Raw genomic sequence first — 17,944 nt, 5'->3', positions numbered from 1 at the left:
AATAGACATATGCTTTGATAGCAGCCCCAGGTTAGTTTGAATTACAATATCACAATACATGTCCTTATAGGCCTATGGTGCAAACTGCAAGAAAGTGCACGCATTATTTCCAAATTACATGAACTTTCTGTGCCCACACACACACACCCACCCCTCTGTGGCTCGTGCGTAATAGGGTTTGGCACAAGGGCGCGCACCACGTAAACAAAAGCACATTGTCGGTGTCACTGACGGCCAGTATGCAAGACGAGAGAGGGAGAAGTGAACAGTCATTTCCTTTGCTCTCCAGACAGCGAGCGGACCTTTCTGGTCGCAGGCAGCTAAGGCTTTAATAGATCCGCAAGCAACACAACAGCAGAGATGGGATTACTTGTCACTGTCCTCCTGCGCTGCACGGAGGTCTGAGGTATTGTATGACCTTCATTTTCTCCACTAATTCATGAAGAAATCAATCGTGCATGGCAGTGTAAATCTTCTAAGTGATGCGTTGGTGTTTTTTGTTGTTGTTTCAGGCAAACTCTAGCAGAAAATAACATACTCTGGAAAATAAGACAACTTAAGCCTTCAGGTAATAAAGACAATTCTCTATGGAGCTCAGTGTCTGTTCTACAAAAGACGTTCAAGTCTGATTTAAAATAGTTTTACGGTCATATCTGTCTTTTCAACAAGCAGTTTGTTTCCATTTGATTTTTTAAAATAATGAGAAAAATTACAAAGAAAACATTTGAAAGTGTTTAAGATCAGACATAGGCGCAAAAGCTTGTACTTTGTCTCCGTTGACTGACTGCATTATGCCCGTGTTTGCAGGGCCATGCCGTGCGTCCAGACCCAATGCGGCTCCTCTCCACAAGGAGCCAGCCCGGCCTCTCAGAACGCGGGCGGAGAGCGCAGCTGCGACTTCCTCACTCCGGAGTTTGTCAAGTTCAGCATGGACCTTACTAACAGTGAACTCTCAGCGGCCACGTCGGGTCCCAGTTTTGGCCCTTTGGGTGACACTTATGGCGCCGGGTACGACGTGAAGCCCCCGTGTCTCTTCCAAATGCCGGTGCAGGGAGAGCTCCCGTGCGTCAAGGTGGAGGATGCGCACGGGTGTCCGCGGTATCAGCCGAATCAGCATCACCCACACCAGTCCGACGAGCTGCTCTCCTCCCCGGGCTCCGTATATTATTACCGCTCCCCGTCGCCGCACACCCCCATCACATCCAACTTCCAAACTCCACCGGGACACATATGGGAGGACTCCGGCTCTCTGTACAGTTTTCGACAAGACTATTTGGCGGCGGCGCACAGAAAAAACACGCTATCCAGATTGTCGTTGTTTTCACTAAAACACGCGCAACACGGCGGCCAGAGCTTGTCCACCTGCCGAATGAAATTTGACGGATCGCTCCATGTGTCGATGAATCTGGACGCAGCTGGAGCGCATCAGCCGCTGGACGGCCCCGGGTTTTTGGGTTCCACTTCCCAAGGAAAGCAGCCCGGAGTGGGATTTCCTCACCCGCTCCAGTTCGCCCACGGACACCACTTTATGGACTATCAGACTTCTTGTGCTCCCAGCCGAGGACCGACGAGCACGGAGGGGCTGTGCGCGGTGTGCGGGGATAACGCAGCCTGCCAGCACTACGGAGTGCGCACCTGCGAGGGCTGCAAGGGTTTCTTCAAGGTTTGTTCTCAACTATATTTTAAAGCTGCAGGGAAAAATAGGATTTTAACTTGGATATTTGCAGGCAGCTGATGGACCTAAGATGAAAAGTCTAAATTATACAGTTGTTGCTGCTGCAATCATAAAACAACTGCAAAATACGAGACTTGTTAAAATGGATGTATTCACTTTTTTGTAGAGAAGACACTGTCGCCTAATGAAACCCTAACTTTAAGTAATACGGTAGAATAAAAACCCCACAGGGAGCCCTGACAGGCCTCCTAAATTGCACATTGTGCTTCAGACGCACGTTTTCATCTCTTGACACGCGCGTATTAGGGGCAAATGTCCTGTATTAAAATGGCCACCTACGTGCCATGAATAAAAACCTGGCCCTTCTCCTGTCTGAGGGAGATTCCCGGGGGCAATTCTCCAAATTATGAATGGCCACGACCCGGTATTTACCCAGACTGCCCTGTCCGCCTGCTGAATGCCTTAAACCACCTCAGACGGCCCACAGGGGCCAGAGGGCTGCTGTTAATTTTCAAAAGGCCCATTAGGCTCTGTACTTCAGTCTTGACAAAAATGGGTCTTGGAGATACTAACAAAAGATCCTCCCAAAAAGTTTCCCCCTGCCACCAGATTAGACCACCTTGAGAAAGCCCACTTTGGTGCCATATAATCCACCGTATGAGACCAGTGCTGTACCGTGATATTGGTTCAACAGAGACCAATCCTGTCCTTGGATGTTCTTTAATGATGCTCTTCAAACTGGTGCCAAAGTGCAGATGCAGTGGATCAGGATGAGGTTCAGAATTAAATTCAAACTGCCGTCACTCAAAGTGACCTTTATGCATCAACCTCACATTTCTTATCAAGTCTCTGAAGCGCAGATATTATATTTCTACACTTTTGTTATTTGCAACATATCTAAATCTTTTTCTTCCTCCGTTCAGCGCACAGTACAAAAAAATGCCAAGTACGTGTGTTTGGCGGCCAAAGGCTGCCCGGTGGACAAACGCAGGAGGAACCGATGCCAATACTGTCGCTTCCAGAAGTGCCTTGCAGTGGGAATGGTGAAAGAAGGTAAAGAAATAAAACCACGTTTCATGTCTGATCTTCAGGGATGAGATTGGGATTCCAATCCCAACTGATTTCAACAGTAAAAACTAGAGAGTGTCTCCTGTGTCTTCATCGTGTCCTGCAGTGGTGAGGACAGACGGTCTGAAAGGCAGAAGGGGTCGTCTGCCGTCCAAACCTAAAACTCTTCCGGACTCGTCTTCACCCGTTAGCACCCTCCTGAGTGCACTCGTCAGGGCGCATTTGGAATCGAGCCCCCCTCCTTCTCGCCTTGACTACTTCAAAGTAAGCAGTGTGGCGTTATTTCATAAGTGAGTTGTAACGCGTTTACACACAAGATAAAGGCAGCAGAGCTGTAGTTGTTGATGTTTTCCATCTTTTCCACTTCATCCCACTGGTGACCTTTCACCAGCTCAAGGAGAGTCCAGGAAGTCCCCCGGGGGACGACGTTCAGCACGTGCGGCAGTTTTATGACCTCCTGACCAGATCGATGGAGGTGATTCGAGGTTGGGCGCAGAAGATCCCAGGCTTCACATCTCTCCCCAAACACGACCAAGACCTCCTCTTCTACTCCGCTTTCCTGGAGCTCTTTGTTTTGCGATTGTCGTACAGGTAAAGAACAAACCACATCCAAAGGGACTCAACTTCTTACATGATATTTCCTTTTTTCTCAGCAAATTTGGACCCCAAAACATGTAAATATGTTTGTTGATGGATCTGCCAGTAACTCAGGAATGGATTTGTTTTCTAGCACTTTTGGCACAAATGAAAGACTCAGCCGCTGAGGCCCCAAAAGGGACATTTATGGAAGGAGGGTTTGTCACCGTCTTAGGGCGTACAACCTGAGCACAATCTGTCGTACTGTTTCAGATCCAACCCAGAGGAAGGGAAGCTGGTCTTCTGCGACGGGTCGGTGTGGCACCGGCTCCAGTGCCTGCGGGGCTTCGGGGAGTGGATCGACAGCATCGTTGAATTCTCCGCTAATCTGCAGAGGATGAACCTGGACGTGTCCACCTTCTCCTGCATATGCACGCTCGCCCTGGTCACTGGTGAGATCCTCAAAGATAAAATAACATAATAATATAATATGTTTGTTTGAAATGTGATTTTTTTCGGAGCAGCGGAGCGACACGGACTGAAGGAGCAGAAGAAAGTGGAGGAGCTGCAGAACAACATCGTCAAGTGCTTGAAGGACGCCGACGGACTCTCAGACTGTTGGTCCAACCATTTGTCCAAACTTTTGGAGAAACTGCGTGAACTTCGCACTCTGTGCATCCAAGGCCTGCAGAGGATTTTCTATTTGAAGCTGGAGGATTTGGTGCCGCCGCCTGCAGTAATAGATAAGTTATTCCTCGACACGCTGCCATTTTAGAGACATAAGAGAACAGGCTTTCTCCGGACTTCTTTGGATTTCATTCAGTCATTCCTGACAGTTTGACATTTGTGCTCTGCATAAAGTGACATTTTGAAACCTAATATCAAGTTGTTAAATCACATTTTTCTCAAAACAAGTAAAGATGAGAATAACAACTAATTTGTTTCAATAATTGTGACCACCTTCTGGTAATTATCTTCATAATATAAAGCAAACTGCTTTGCAAAATTCAGATCATGAGAGGATCTAAAGGCCCAATTTGGCCTTGCAAGAAAGGATAATAAATGTAAAGTCTGCCTGTCAGGCCAAAATGATAAGCAGATGATATGTTCGACCCGTTTGAGAGGCAGTTTTGATACGAGATGTTTCCTATCATGTTTAGGTTTTTCATGACATATAGTGATTCATATAATATTAATATTAAGTAGACTCCATCATGGTTTGTTGTCATTGTCCATGTTTTAATAAATAAATGACCGTTATTGTTGCTGGACTGTTTGTTTGTTTTTAAACTTAATTTCTTTATTTTATTCTAAAAAAAAAAAAATCTAATGAACTTTTGCAAAGACTCAAAAATGATGTTCCTCGTAAATATCAATGAAATCTTTTTAACTTCTTAATTTAAATCATAATTTGTTAACTGGCATACAATTAATTTACAGTCAAATTAAATATTGGTAACGTTGTGGTTTATGAACATGACATTTTAAAATGATGAAGCCATTTGTTTATTTATTTATTTAATGTACGTGAAGTTTTATTCTGCAAAGCTCATAGGCCATATATATATCTATATCTATATCTATATATATATATATATAGATATCTATATCTATATATCTATATATCTATATATCTATATATCTATATATATATATATATATCTATATAGATATAGATATAGAACCTTTATTTAATCCGTCGCAGATTAAGATCAGATTTTAAAAAGGGAGACTTGAGTTCTAGTGTATACAATAATACAAGATAGTGAAAAACAATAATATACATTTTTACAAATGATGTTGCAAATTAGTATATAACTGACTATTTTTTGACTATAAAATGCTGCAAATCTCATTTAAAGTTTTCACGTTTTCCAACAAGGCGCCATTTGATCCGTACTGTGATGTATTAGGCTATCTCTGGCTGTTTCTAACCATTAAAAGGCGTTTGGAGGTTAATTAACTCTGCTATAAGGAGGACCATATCTACATATTTGCATGAGTGCATGCATCTGTGTGTCAAAGGTCAACCCTCAATATCTCAGAGTTCTTTCAGTCAGGCAGCTGACAGATTTCATACATCGTTCTGCAAGACGTGAGGGTAACAGCGCGTGTGTGCGTGTGTGTGTGTGTGTGTGTGTGTGTGTGTGTGTGTGTGTGTGTGTGTGTGTGCGTGCGTTTTATGGCTGCTAGCTACCTGACATTTCTGCAGCCCTTAGGTTACGTCTGGCATTAAAGAAGTCACTTCCTGCTGCCATTTAAGGTCCTCGAATTCAGAGCTTGCAGCAGAAAAGTCAAAATACATAAACGTACATCTGCTGATCACAGTTTTAAATAAAATGTAAGACTTCCTGTTCTTCGTTCTTAAATGGCTAAAAGCCTGTGAGTGTGTTTTGAATTACAATCCAATCCTTAAATCAGGAGCTATTTTAAACAGAAGAAATGAAATCAGTAGAAATCCTCCCATCTGATTTGTACTCAGCCTCATTCTTGTCTGCCACTATGTGACATCTTCTATCTGGCAGGAAGAATTGATTTTATGGTTTGAAAAAAAATCTCTTTTATGTACATAAAAAGAAAAAAAATAGGATGATGTTCCCAAAGAGGTTTTAACAGGCCTGCGGATCAATAGTGGAGGCTGTTCAATACTGCGGCGTGGCCGGCTGAGATAGAACGAATCGATAGTATCGGAGAAACGTCCAATTTATTCTGATAATGACAGGTGGAGAGGCAATTTAATACAATACCAGATATTTCACAGCACAACTACAATAGTATAGGTGTGGATATTAAATACATAATATATATATACACACACACACACACACACACACACACACACACACACACACACACACACACACACACACACTATAGAAACAACTAGTGGTAGGAAGTAACCAAGTACATTGGTAAGCCAAGTAAGTGTGGTACTTCATTTTGAGGTATTTACTTGAGTATTTCCATTTTCTAGGCCAACAATTGTACTCTTTACATTTATCTGACAACTCTAATATAATGACCTAATACATTAAGATATATTATAGATTAAACTACCCAGCAGTATATTAAGTAATTAAAATGAGCTTCACATTTACCAGCTGCAAGAATAAAGCGATGAACACAATGATGCATCAATAATTATAATACAATATGATAATATATACAAAATAGGTCATTCTGTATATCAAGTACTTTTACTTTAAGTTTATTTTGGTGATAATGTTTTTGTACTTTTTACTTATATATGACTAATGTGTCAAATATTTATAACAAATTGGATAAATGATAGTTTAAAGTCTTCAGCTTTTTTGGTACATATGCTTGATTGTATGTCCCCAGAGCAAAGTTAGCAACTTCTACAATAACTATAAGCCATGAAACATAAAATACTAAAACGTATTGACTTATAGGCCACGATAAACTCTCTCTGATTACATGAAAAATCCATCTTTTTTGTGAAAGCTATGAGGCTGAAATGCAACAGGAACACATACTGGTACTCCCTCCACTACCTTTCCTGTTTCAAATCCGGCTCCAAACACAAATGTTTCCCAGTTTGGTGTGAAAGAACTTGACTGACCTGCACAGAGCCGTGACCTCAGCCATCCAACACGGCGGGCCGGACCTCACCCAGCATCAGAGCCGGACCTCGTCACCCAGCATCAGAGCCGGACCTCGTCACCCAGCATCAGAGCCGGACCTCCTCACCCAGCATCAGAGCCGGACCTCGTCACCCAGCATCAGAGCCGGACCTCGTCACCCAGCATCAGAGCCGGACCTCCTCACCCAGCATCAGAGCCGGACCTCCTCACCCAGCATCAGAGCCGGACCTCCTCACCCAGCATCAGAGCCGGACCTCCTCACCCAGCATCAGAGCCGGACCTCCTCACCCAGCATCAGAGCCGGACCTCACTGAGGATGCTGCGGCTGAATGGGTGCAAATCAGTTCCGCCGTGTTACAAAACATCCGGTTGGACGCCTGAAACCAGAAGAGTGGAGGCTGTGAGAGGAACCAGGTGCTCAATAATCAAATGTGTGTAAAGATCATGTGTCCACATACTGTTGGTCATGAAGTGTATGCTGGTTCTTTATATCCTATTAAATAGAGTACAAATAGGACAATATTATTGATCACAGGCACCAATAAGACGCCCCTGAAGAAGCAACAACTTGCCCCAGAAACAGATTGTTTTGGGGGTTTCCTGAAGCCTCCCGGCCCCTCAGGCTGGGAGGAGCAGCAGCATCAAGTATTTTCATCTGGAGAGCACAACTTTGGGGGATTTTTCCTGAGGCTCTGACCGCTGCCTTTGATCTCTGCATCCATCCAGCTTCAATACAGCTTAACCCTTATCACCGCCAGCCCAGAGACCGCCAGCATCAACAGGGATTTACAGGCAGGGACCCCCGGGTACTTTCAACATGTAATCCATTACAGATTACTGATCAGATGCTTCAATAGTTGTAGTTTTCAATTTGTTTTATGTATCTATTCTTGTGAATAAAAACTCATAAATAACCACTGTTACAACATCAACAAGTACAATCAGTTGTGATTTGAAATCACCTCTCTTTCTAAATGACTTGACTCTTTGTCTAAGAGCTTCGTTTGTTGAGGAAATGAGTGGGTGTGCGTGCATGAAAACAGATTTAGGTAAGATGAAGGGTCCACTTAGCAACTCTTTCTCTAAATCTTCCTGTCTTGGAAACAACAGACACTAATTGGAAGGGATTAGACTTTCTTATTTGTGAGGGTAAATCCTTCAGGGAGTCTCAGTGAAATCTGCATTCTCTGCAAACAGCTAATAGTCGTCTGAACACTTGAATCAATAGATCGGATTATTTCAGCCCTGAGACAAAGGACAGAATACACACAGAGGATCCCAGGCGACGCATCAAGAACCTGAAATATCCCACTTCACAGTTTTAACCCCAATCCAGAGCTGATTTAGAACTGTGAAGAAGGGATTCTTAGTATCACATTATTAGAGGACACTATTTCTACTGGGAATGCCAATTTAAGTTTGGTTGCAGATGTTTCATACATGTAGGCTCAATCTGACTTCAGTGTTTAAAGATGGTCACCTCTATACACAGCGGAGGTATCTTCTCCTCAAGCAAAGATCAAAAGACAAAAAGTGAGGCATTCAGCAAAGTTTTTACATATATTATACATAACTTTCCTCTTACTTTATTCATTTGAACCGTTATGCACCACAACACACTTCTGATCAAACTGTACTTGGGTTCTTGATTAATCGGTTGGTTTTTTCCAGGGTGGTCTGTGTGCACAGCTAGTGTTTGAGCAGAGCTTTTCCTTGTGGCAGGTTCAGGGACTCTGGGCTAATGACACATCTCATTTTTATATCTGTATGCATGAGAACACCTGAACACCTGTGAGCTGCATTCTCAAACATCAGTGCACAGTGTGTGATCAGGCTTCACAAACATCGCATTGTCAGGAGAAGGCTGTCTGATCTACAATCCTGACTGTTATTGGGTTATTTCTTTTCCAAACTCCACTTGGGAGACAAATATAGTCTGACTTTAAAGTTTAAACACGCTGTATTGACATTTTTACACAATATATAATTCATATATTTAATAATTACCATGCTGTTTCCATCTGACACCAGTGGTTTGGTTATTTCTAGAGTCCTGCTGCTGAGGGCCTAACATGTGATTCATCCACAAACTTTTTACTTCTTCATAACAACAACTCTGTCTGCTTCAATTCAGCCTGAAAAAAACAGCGCCCCCTTCCTGTGTTGTGCAGCAACACTTCTAAAATTCTACTGACGTTTCAAATAAATCAACCCTGGTTAAAAACGTGTCGCTTCACTGTTATATGAAGATGCATCTCGTTTCTTAGGTGGTTTTATTTTCTATGCACGCTTCCAGCGGTGACAGCTGATCAGTCTAACAATGCTGCATAATGATACACCCATAAATACACACATGTATATTCACATTCACATTTATATTTACAGGTGTTTGTTCTGATGCCCTCAAGCAAAGTGAGTCAAGGTTTGTACATTTGGAAGGTTGATCCTCCTGAGAACAGATATGAGAAATATAAAATCACTAATTATGATACAGATGTGTTGGGCAGAGAAATAAGCAGGAGAATATTCAATACTTGTTTATCTTTTTTTATACTGCTGCGTTATTTATTTTAGTTGGACAACACGGTTCCTGCAAAATAAATGTAATGTATAATGTGACCTCAATTGATTTTTCTAAAATGTATTATATTTGACCGTTGTTTAGGAGAGTTTTAACAGTAAATAGATATAATCTGTATGAGTTTGTGTGTTTTCGTTTTCTCTTACAAATGCACGGCTTGACTAAATCATTTAAGATGGAGACTTTTTTGCAGCACAAAGTGTTTTTGTCACATTCAAGTCATCTTAAAGAAGAATAGGTCAAAAGCAAAGCTGTCAAACTGTCAGGAGGAGGGAGGGGAAAAGATGTAAAAGAAAAGTAATCTGTGGAGCTCCGAGGGGAGGAGGCCGAAACACAACACTTGAAAAAGATCTCCATTATCCGACTATCGCAAACTATCCCTCCTTTCCACCCTCCCAAAAAAAAGATGCTTAGGGGAGTGTTTGAAGAGGAGAGAGCGGTTGAGGGGATGAGGCCATATGGGCTCTGGAGGACTCAGGGGTTTGTTTGAGGATTATGAGGACGTTCACATTCAGAGGCGAAGGCCTGGTGCGATGAGCTCGGGCCTCTGAAGGCTCCAGGATCAGCTCTGCATTCCTGTAAAGAGTGATGGACAGGCGACGCTCACAAACACAGTAAATGGAGAACATTTGTGCGGTGAAAAACTGAATTTGAGAGACGCGTTTTACCAAAAATATCACAAAGCCTTGTATAGTGCAGCTGTTTAATCTCACTGATGATGCTGCTATAGCAAAAAAACACACACATCTGGACTCACAGTTTTAACACATAACACTTTTTGCAGCTATTTGTTGGTCGCACTGATTGGAGAAAAATTTGATGTGAAATCAAAAATCAAACAACACAATTTGGATATTTTCTCTCACAGTGTGAACAAAACCTGGATAGCAGCTGAGATACTTACACCAGACTGTGGCTCACTAAAATGAGAAATATATGAGATATAATTGAGTACATGTTGTAATATACTATATACATTTGGCTCTGTTGGTGCATGTACAAGATCAGGCTGGATCTGCTCCTGTTATTTATTTGTTTTATTGTCTTTAGGTATATTTATTTTGTAATGTTCTAATTGTATATTCTTAGTGTCATTATGTCTCTGACTATTGTCGCTGTGCATAACGTTCAGTGTGCCACTGCGGTTTGTGTGTCTTTCTTTCCTCTTCATCGTGGTTTAGGAAGAGTTAACCGGGACACACAATCATAATGATAAGGTCTCCATCTAGTGGCTGAAACCTGCATTACCGTTTTAAGTTCAATGAGAGAATCTCTCAATTTATATACATTTACATTGTGAGTCCAACGAAGCACAATACTTTACCAAGTCAGATATCTAAAAACATATTTTTTAAAAAGTCCTTTTCTTCTGTGAGGATTATGTATGTGAGTATTTCCCCAAATATGATTTATTCTACTACATTATTAGATATATTTGTATTTTAAATATGGTCAAAATTGACTGAGCATATATATATATATATATATATATATATATATATATATATATATATATATATATATATATATATATATGGGTCATTCTACAAAAGAAGTGCTTTCACTTCCTTTTGCAGACACCAAAATCCTTCAAGTTAAATTAATAATCACATAAATTATACATAATCAATAATTAAAGACTGTCCTTGCAATGATAAAACTAAATGTATATTTAGAATATAGGATTATAAAGCAAGGGAAGAAGAATTTATATAATTTATACAAGTAAAAGTAGCAATACACAATGTAGAGGTACTCCATATCAAAATATCCAAAAAGTATAAAAAGTGGTTTATTGTTGTCTTATTGTATTGTAATATTATTGTTGTTGGAGAGAAATATTGTACTTAAACTTCTCTTTTGATGCAAATATTTCAGTCTCTCTCTCTCTCTCTCTCTCTCTCTCTCTCTCTCTCTCTCTCTCTCTCTCCCCCTCCCTCTCTCTCTCTCTCTCTCTCTCTCTCTCTCTCTCTCTCTCTATATATATATATATATATGTCTCCCTCTCTCTGTCTGTCTGTCTGTTTGTCTCTCTTTGTGGCTCTCTCTCTCTGTCTCTGTGAGTGTCTCTCTCTCTCTGTCTGTCTCTCTCTCTCTCTCTCTCTCTCTCTCTCTCTCTCTCTCTCTCTGTCTCTCTCTCTCTCTCTGTCTGTCTCTGTGTGTGTGTCTCTCTCTCCCTCTCTGTCTGTCTGTCTCTCTCTCTCTGTCTGTGTCTCTCTCTCTCTCTCTCTCTCTCTCTCTCTCTGTGTGTCTCTCTCTCCCTCTCTATGTCAGTCTCTCTCTCTCTCTCTCTCTGTCTGTCTCTCTATCTATCTCTCTTTGTCTATCTGTCTATCTCTCTTAAATATTAGTGTTGCTTTTATTCTGAAAAGGCCAACAGGAAGCAGTATCTCAGTCTGCAGCTGTTACAGGCTCCTCCCCTTCCTGTTCCTCCTCCTCCCTCTGCAGTAGCTATAAAGTAGTGTGCGTCACACTTAGGTAGGACTTCACTCACAGAGATCTCATTATAGGTGAACTGTGAGAGCCTGCAAGTTAGAATTTTTTTTCTTCCCCAAAGGACAATCAGAACAGCACAATGGTGAGTATTATTATTACTATTATTAAGAAAAGCAACACATGCAGTAATCTAGCGGATTCATGTCCGAAGTGTGTCACAGGAAACATGTAATCGTACTTTTCCTGTTGCATCTGCGTACTTTCCCTCCAAAAACTTATCTGAAGCTTCAGCTTTAACCGTTTTGTTTCGACCCTAGAGGTCTCAGGCTTCTACTAAAACCACATTTAGGCATTTATACAGCACATAAAAACGGATTATAAATGTAAAATGTTAAAAAACCATAAAGTGAACGAGTGGAAACCGGCTACCGGGCATAGTAACGGTTAACCGTTTCCATATGTGTGTCTGTCAGTAGGGCGTGCTTTGGGAATGCTGATGTGGCTTCTAGAGGCCGCTTGTGTATTTAACATTTCTATTTCTGCCGTTCTGCGCCATCGTGCTGATAAGCTGCTGCTGCATTCCTGCAGCGTTAGAGCTGAAGCTCGTCTGAAAGGAACTTAGGAGTCACTGAGGCCCGTTTTTCACGTCAAACATGAGGTCAGACGCGTGATGATAAACCCCTGTAGCCATGGATCAACATTTTAAGAGCTTACATTAATTCTTCAGAAGCTGACCTTCCCCTTTTCACTTCTGTTGCGTCGTCAGAGCAAACGGGGAGTGTGTCGCAACGGTTTCAGGCCTTTTGAAAATACGACAGGAGTTCAGGACCAGAAAAGTTTGGTCTGCTGACACTTCCTGTTGGGCCATTTGTGATTTACCATGAAAGAGCAGGAGGCCTGGAGAGCCACACTGCGCAAAGAGTTACTATTCCTCTTATATATTTTGACTTCTTGTGTCCAGGGTTTATTTTCACAACGTCACATGTTGATTTAGGCCTTGTGTGTGTGTGTGTGTGTGTGTGTGTGTGTGTGTGTGTGTGTGTGTGTGTGTGTGTGTGTGTGTGTGTGTGTGTGTGTGTGTGTGTGTGTGTGTGTGTGTAAAACACAGAGCTTGAAAACAGGCCTCCAGTTAATTTTCAGTTGAGAAACTACAGAACAAGAAAAGTAAAACACAAAGCTCCTCTGTTTGCTGTCTCATGTTTGGGCTGTGACGTACTTACAGGACAAGATACAGGAAGTAGATAAGTCACTCTCCTTGCCGCCATTGCCAGGAAGTGTAACTTTCGCAGTAGCATGCACCAATGTGGCATGTTGAAACACCACCACGCCCACACGTCTCACGTCCTGTCCCAGCTCCTCTGACTCACAAGGAAACACAGAATAGAAGCGTTCTGCTTCATGTTATCCTGCAGTTGAAGCACGTTATGTGTCGGGTCAGTGGGACAGACGGGAGCGTAGCTGTCTGTGTGGAGCTGCACTCAAAATAGATGGCTGCCATTGCCATAGTTGGCAGCTCCCATGTGGCCTCGTCACATGTTCCGGGGGGGAGGGGTAGGACGAGGGAGCAGAATTCAAAACAAAAGCCCGCAAGCAAACAAGAAAGGTCACTCTTCAGGCTGAAAGGTGACGTAGGCTATTAGTGGTTTGCACTGTGGCAGAAGCCTGACACCTCAACCATTTAGTAACAATCTCCACTCTAAAATACTCCAGTCATTTAGAAAACTATACAAACACGTGTGCAATATGGCCCAAATATTCTATCACAGTGTAGATCATATCTCTAATGATACATGACACCAATAAATACAGGGGTAGTAGTAGTTTCTTATTTGATAAAGACCTTAAGTTTCAGTGAGTTTTTAACTTGATGTACTTTAGGTGATGGGATTGTGTCTTTAGCTACCTTCTTCCACATGATGAGACTTGACTTGTTTGAGTCGTCAGCAGGCAGTCGTCTCCACCCACATTGTTGACGAGTACCTAGAAATACTTCAGGAGGGTGTGGAAGCACTTTGGCCTCCGTAGATACTGACAGGAACCTGTTAATGACCTCGACATGCTTATTTAGATCCGATGCGTCACGTCCCACTCGCAAATGTTATGTAAATGTAACGGGTTTTGCAGACCTGCACGTTCGAATCCACAGAAATCCGGTTGTGGGTTTGACAGTTTGCTGCTGCAAAGGCATCCATTAAGTATCTCTTAAATACTAATAACATATAATAACTTTCTCCTCCGCAGCGCGAATGTATCTCTATCCACGTCGGCCAGGCTGGTGTCCAGATGGGCAACACCTGCTGGGAGCTGTACTGTCTGGAGCACGGCATCCAGCCTGACGGCCAAATGCCCAGCGAGAAGCCCAAAGGAGGCTACGATGATTCATTCACCACCTTCTTCAGCGAAACCGGCAACGGGAAGTACGTCCCCAGAGCCATCTTTGTGGACCTGGAGCCCACTGTGATCGGTGAGGATTTAAGGAGTTGGAGAGAACGACGCTATAAAGATAAAACTAGCTGATCATTAATAACTAGAAAATCCAAGTCATTGTCATTTGTATGTGTTTATATTTCGACCAAAGTTCATTTCAAGCAATTTAAGTTTGCAAGTCAGCAGATGGGTTTTATTTTGGCCACGCCCACTTCAGTTTGAATCAGCCAACCGGATCTGGAAGGCTGACTTTTCACCAGAGGTTTAAGAACTGCTCAAAGTGGTCTTATTTTAAAATGTGGAGTGTAACGACTCTGATCCAGTGTTTGAATAGGTTACGGTGATGCCGTTAACGCGCCCTCTTCTCTCCCTCCAGATGAGGTCCGTACAGGAACGTACCGGCAGCTCTTCCACCCCGAGCAGCTGATCTCAGGGAAGGAGGACGCCGCCAACAACTACGCCCGCGGTCACTACACTGTCGGAAAGGAGCACATCGACAACGTACTGGACAGGATCCGCAAACTGGTACGAAAGAGTCTAAGTCATTATGGAGGGTGTCGTTAGTCACTCGGCAGTATATTCTTCATATAACTCTTGTTTTTGAGTGTTTATAAAACGTTTCTTTCTCGTCCAGTCGGACCAGTGCACGGGACTACAAGGGTTCCTCATCTTCCACTCCTTCGGAGGAGGAACCGGCTCTGGCTTCACCTCCCTCCTGATGGAGCGCCTCTCAGTAGACTTTGGCAAGAAGTCCAAGCTGGAGTTTGCCATCTACCCGGCCCCCCAGGTGTCCACAGCTGTGGTGGAGCCCTACAACTCCATCCTGACCACCCACACCACCCTGGAGCACTCTGACTGCGCCTTCATGGTGGACAACGAGGCCATCTACGACATCTGCCGCAGGAACCTGGACATCGAGCGCCCGTCCTACACCAACCTGAATCGCCTCATCAGCCAGATCGTCTCCTCCATCACCGCCTCCCTGCGCTTCGACGGAGCCTTGAACGTGGACCTGACGGAGTTCCAGACCAACCTGGTGCCCTACCCTCGTATCCACTTCCCTCTGGCCACCTACGCCCCTGTCATCTCAGCAGAGAGGGCCTATCACGAGCAGATCACAGTGGCTGAGATCACCAACGCCTGCTTCGAGCCAGCCAATCAGATGGTGAAGTGTGACCCACGCCACGGTAAATACATGGCCTGCTGCCTGCTGTACCGTGGAGACGTGGTGCCCAAAGATGTCAACTCTGCCATCAGCAACATCAAAACCAAGCGCAGCATCCAGTTCGTGGACTGGTGCCCCACCGGCTTCAAAGTGGGCATCAACTACCAGCCTCCCACTGTGGTTCCTGGAGGAGACCTGGCCAAGGTGCAGAGGGCCGTGTGCATGCTGAGCAACACCACCGCCATCGCAGAGGCCTGGGCTCGCCTGGACCACAAGTTTGACCTGATGTACGCCAAGAGGGCCTTCGTCCACTGGTACGTAGGAGAGGGGATGGAGGAGGGCGAGTTCTCAGAGGCCAGAGAGGACATGGCCGCCCTGGAGAAGGATTACGAGGAGGTGGGCATGGACTCATTTGAAGAAGATGAAGAAGGGGAGGAGTATTAAACACAGAAGTATATCATTTATAAGTAGAGCCGTTTTAAAGAAAAGGTAAAGTTCTCGCTCAATCTAACAGTTTATGATTTTAAATCTTCTCCAGAAGCATGAGTGTCAATGTTCTGTCCAACGACCTATATGTAGATGTCTAATAAACACTAATGTTACTGCTGAGCAGCGATTTGTCTGAGCTCTCAATCCCATGGTGTTTGGTAAGAAATGACTCTCCAGTGGGAGAGAATGTGCCTTTACATCCTTTTCTAAATAAAGCTGTTAAGACCAACCGCTCATGACTCCAAGATACACATCTGTATTGATTTATTTTAATTATTCGTCACCCTGTTGAGTCTGCTATCATTTAGTTCAATAAACGCACAACATTTACAATGATATAAAGAATAATCAGATCCTCAGAGGGGCTGAAACCAGCTAAATAAATGATTAAACCTCAACTAATTCTATGCATTGGAAACTTACAGTCATGTAACTTAGAGACACATCTGGATGATCACATTTAAACCAGTGGCTTTCCTTCCTTTCATATTCTTTATCTACACAAATAAAGCAATTAAATCAAGATGTCTAGACGCTCAAACATAACCTGATATTTTGACTGGTTTCTGTCAGACATCATTTTTCAGGATTGAAGATGTTTCTCAAACGGTAAATGTGCATCCAGGAATACAACTAAGTGCACCTCATTCACATCGCTACCGTCCAGTGAAAACCGTGAATGTTTGTGGTGAACTAAAGGATGAAGTGTTCCTTTGTGTTGAGAAAATCCTCCTTCAGCTAAATAAACTGTTTAAAAAGCCTCAAAGCTGACTGTTTTTCTGTTGACTGCACACAGACCGCTTTAACTCTTACTAATGTGCTTTAACTTAAGCAACGTTTTGAATGCAGGACTTTATCTCGTGCTGGAGTATTTTCAGTGTGGTTTTAGTGCTTTTGGGCTGAGCTGCGGGTGTTTCACCACCAGATGGCAGTGTAGCTTCACTGAGACAAAGCTTCAGAGCACAGGAAGAGAGGACAAGTGAGGAATCTCAAGGCCACCAGTTTAGCACTGAGGTAGATCACATGCACAATATTCAGAAACACACATGCACTAAATGGACAACCCTGGCTAAATCAATGCTCTTATGTATTTTCTGTGCTGTTTCTCTGCACACTTCCAGTTAAATAAGCAGTTAAAACCTATTTCTGTAGTGCTGTCTAATTACTGTGAATGCTTTAAGGTAAAGATCATTTAATCTAATGCAGTAGAAAACATCCTTCTGTATAGATGGTCTGTGCCGCTCCACCAGACACAGACTTGTTTCCTCGCTCAGATCTTTACTCATAGTTTCTGAAGTTTGCTGCTGGACTTTTTCCGTCCTTTCCTCAGAGGATGAGGCCTTCATATTGGCTCTGTAATTGCTTTGATGTAATTAAGGCTGAATGTGAGCAGAGCCTAAGCAGCATGGACGGGGGATTTAAAAAGGTCAAGCGGGACAGAGGGAAAGATAAATGTTTTTTTGTTTCTTATTTCATGACATTTTCTTCTGTGTATGGGTTTAAAAAGAATGACGGTGAGGAGCTTTCAGACTGCTGACAGGACTGCATGCTGCCACACAGACACAGCGACGGCTGCTCATTGTGACAAACGGAACCTAACAGGTGCTGATATCAACGTGTGACCATGACCAGGGGCAGGACGGATGGTGTACAGTGCTGCAGCAACACCCTGTACACCTGCATCAGTGCAGCGTTTACGGTACTCACGGTACTGGGCTCAAAGTGTCAGGGCCCCCCCAGAATGACCACACAGACACATAACTTACTGTACTCCGTTGTATTTGTTACATCTTAAATGATGTATTGTAATATGATGTATATTGTATTTAGGTGTTGATGAAGCCGTTTCACCACCATATACACAATTAGGTGGAGCTTCCTCCATGTTCTTTGTGCATTGCATTATTTAAATAGCATATGTT

General features: G+C 43.1%; 2 protein-coding genes across 2 annotated transcripts; both read left to right on the top strand.

Annotated features, from left to right (window-relative positions):
* The first annotated feature begins 261 nt into the window (after nucleotides 1-261).
* LOC137878937 (nuclear receptor subfamily 4 group A member 2-like) lies at nucleotides 262-4,557 on the top strand. The gene is made up of 8 exons (XM_068719461.1): nucleotides 262-406; nucleotides 513-568; nucleotides 808-1,663; nucleotides 2,599-2,728; nucleotides 2,850-3,007; nucleotides 3,135-3,334; nucleotides 3,593-3,771; nucleotides 3,844-4,557. Exons 3-8 carry the CDS (start codon nucleotides 812-814, stop codon nucleotides 4,092-4,094), a joined length of 1,770 nt encoding a protein of 589 aa, XP_068575562.1. The 5' UTR covers nucleotides 262-406; nucleotides 513-568; nucleotides 808-811; the 3' UTR covers nucleotides 4,095-4,557.
* A 7,415-nt stretch (nucleotides 4,558-11,972) lies between these two features.
* Nucleotides 11,973-16,251, top strand: LOC137879021 (tubulin alpha-1C chain-like). Its single transcript, XM_068719588.1, has 4 exons — nucleotides 11,973-12,083; nucleotides 14,183-14,405; nucleotides 14,745-14,893; nucleotides 15,003-16,251. Exons 1-4 carry the CDS (start codon nucleotides 12,081-12,083, stop codon nucleotides 15,975-15,977), a joined length of 1,350 nt encoding a protein of 449 aa, XP_068575689.1. The 5' UTR covers nucleotides 11,973-12,080; the 3' UTR covers nucleotides 15,978-16,251.
* Nucleotides 16,252-17,944: the final 1,693 nt, after the last annotated feature.

This window comes from Cebidichthys violaceus, unplaced genomic scaffold (assembly GCF_023349555.1).
Source record: "Cebidichthys violaceus isolate CVI_PGR_0920_01 unplaced genomic scaffold, fCebVio1.0.p SCAF_24, whole genome shotgun sequence".
Classification (NCBI taxonomy): domain Eukaryota; kingdom Metazoa; phylum Chordata; class Actinopteri; order Perciformes; family Stichaeidae; genus Cebidichthys; species Cebidichthys violaceus.
Note: the sequence above shows the minus strand (reverse complement) of the source record. Positions and strands in the feature narration are given on the sequence as shown.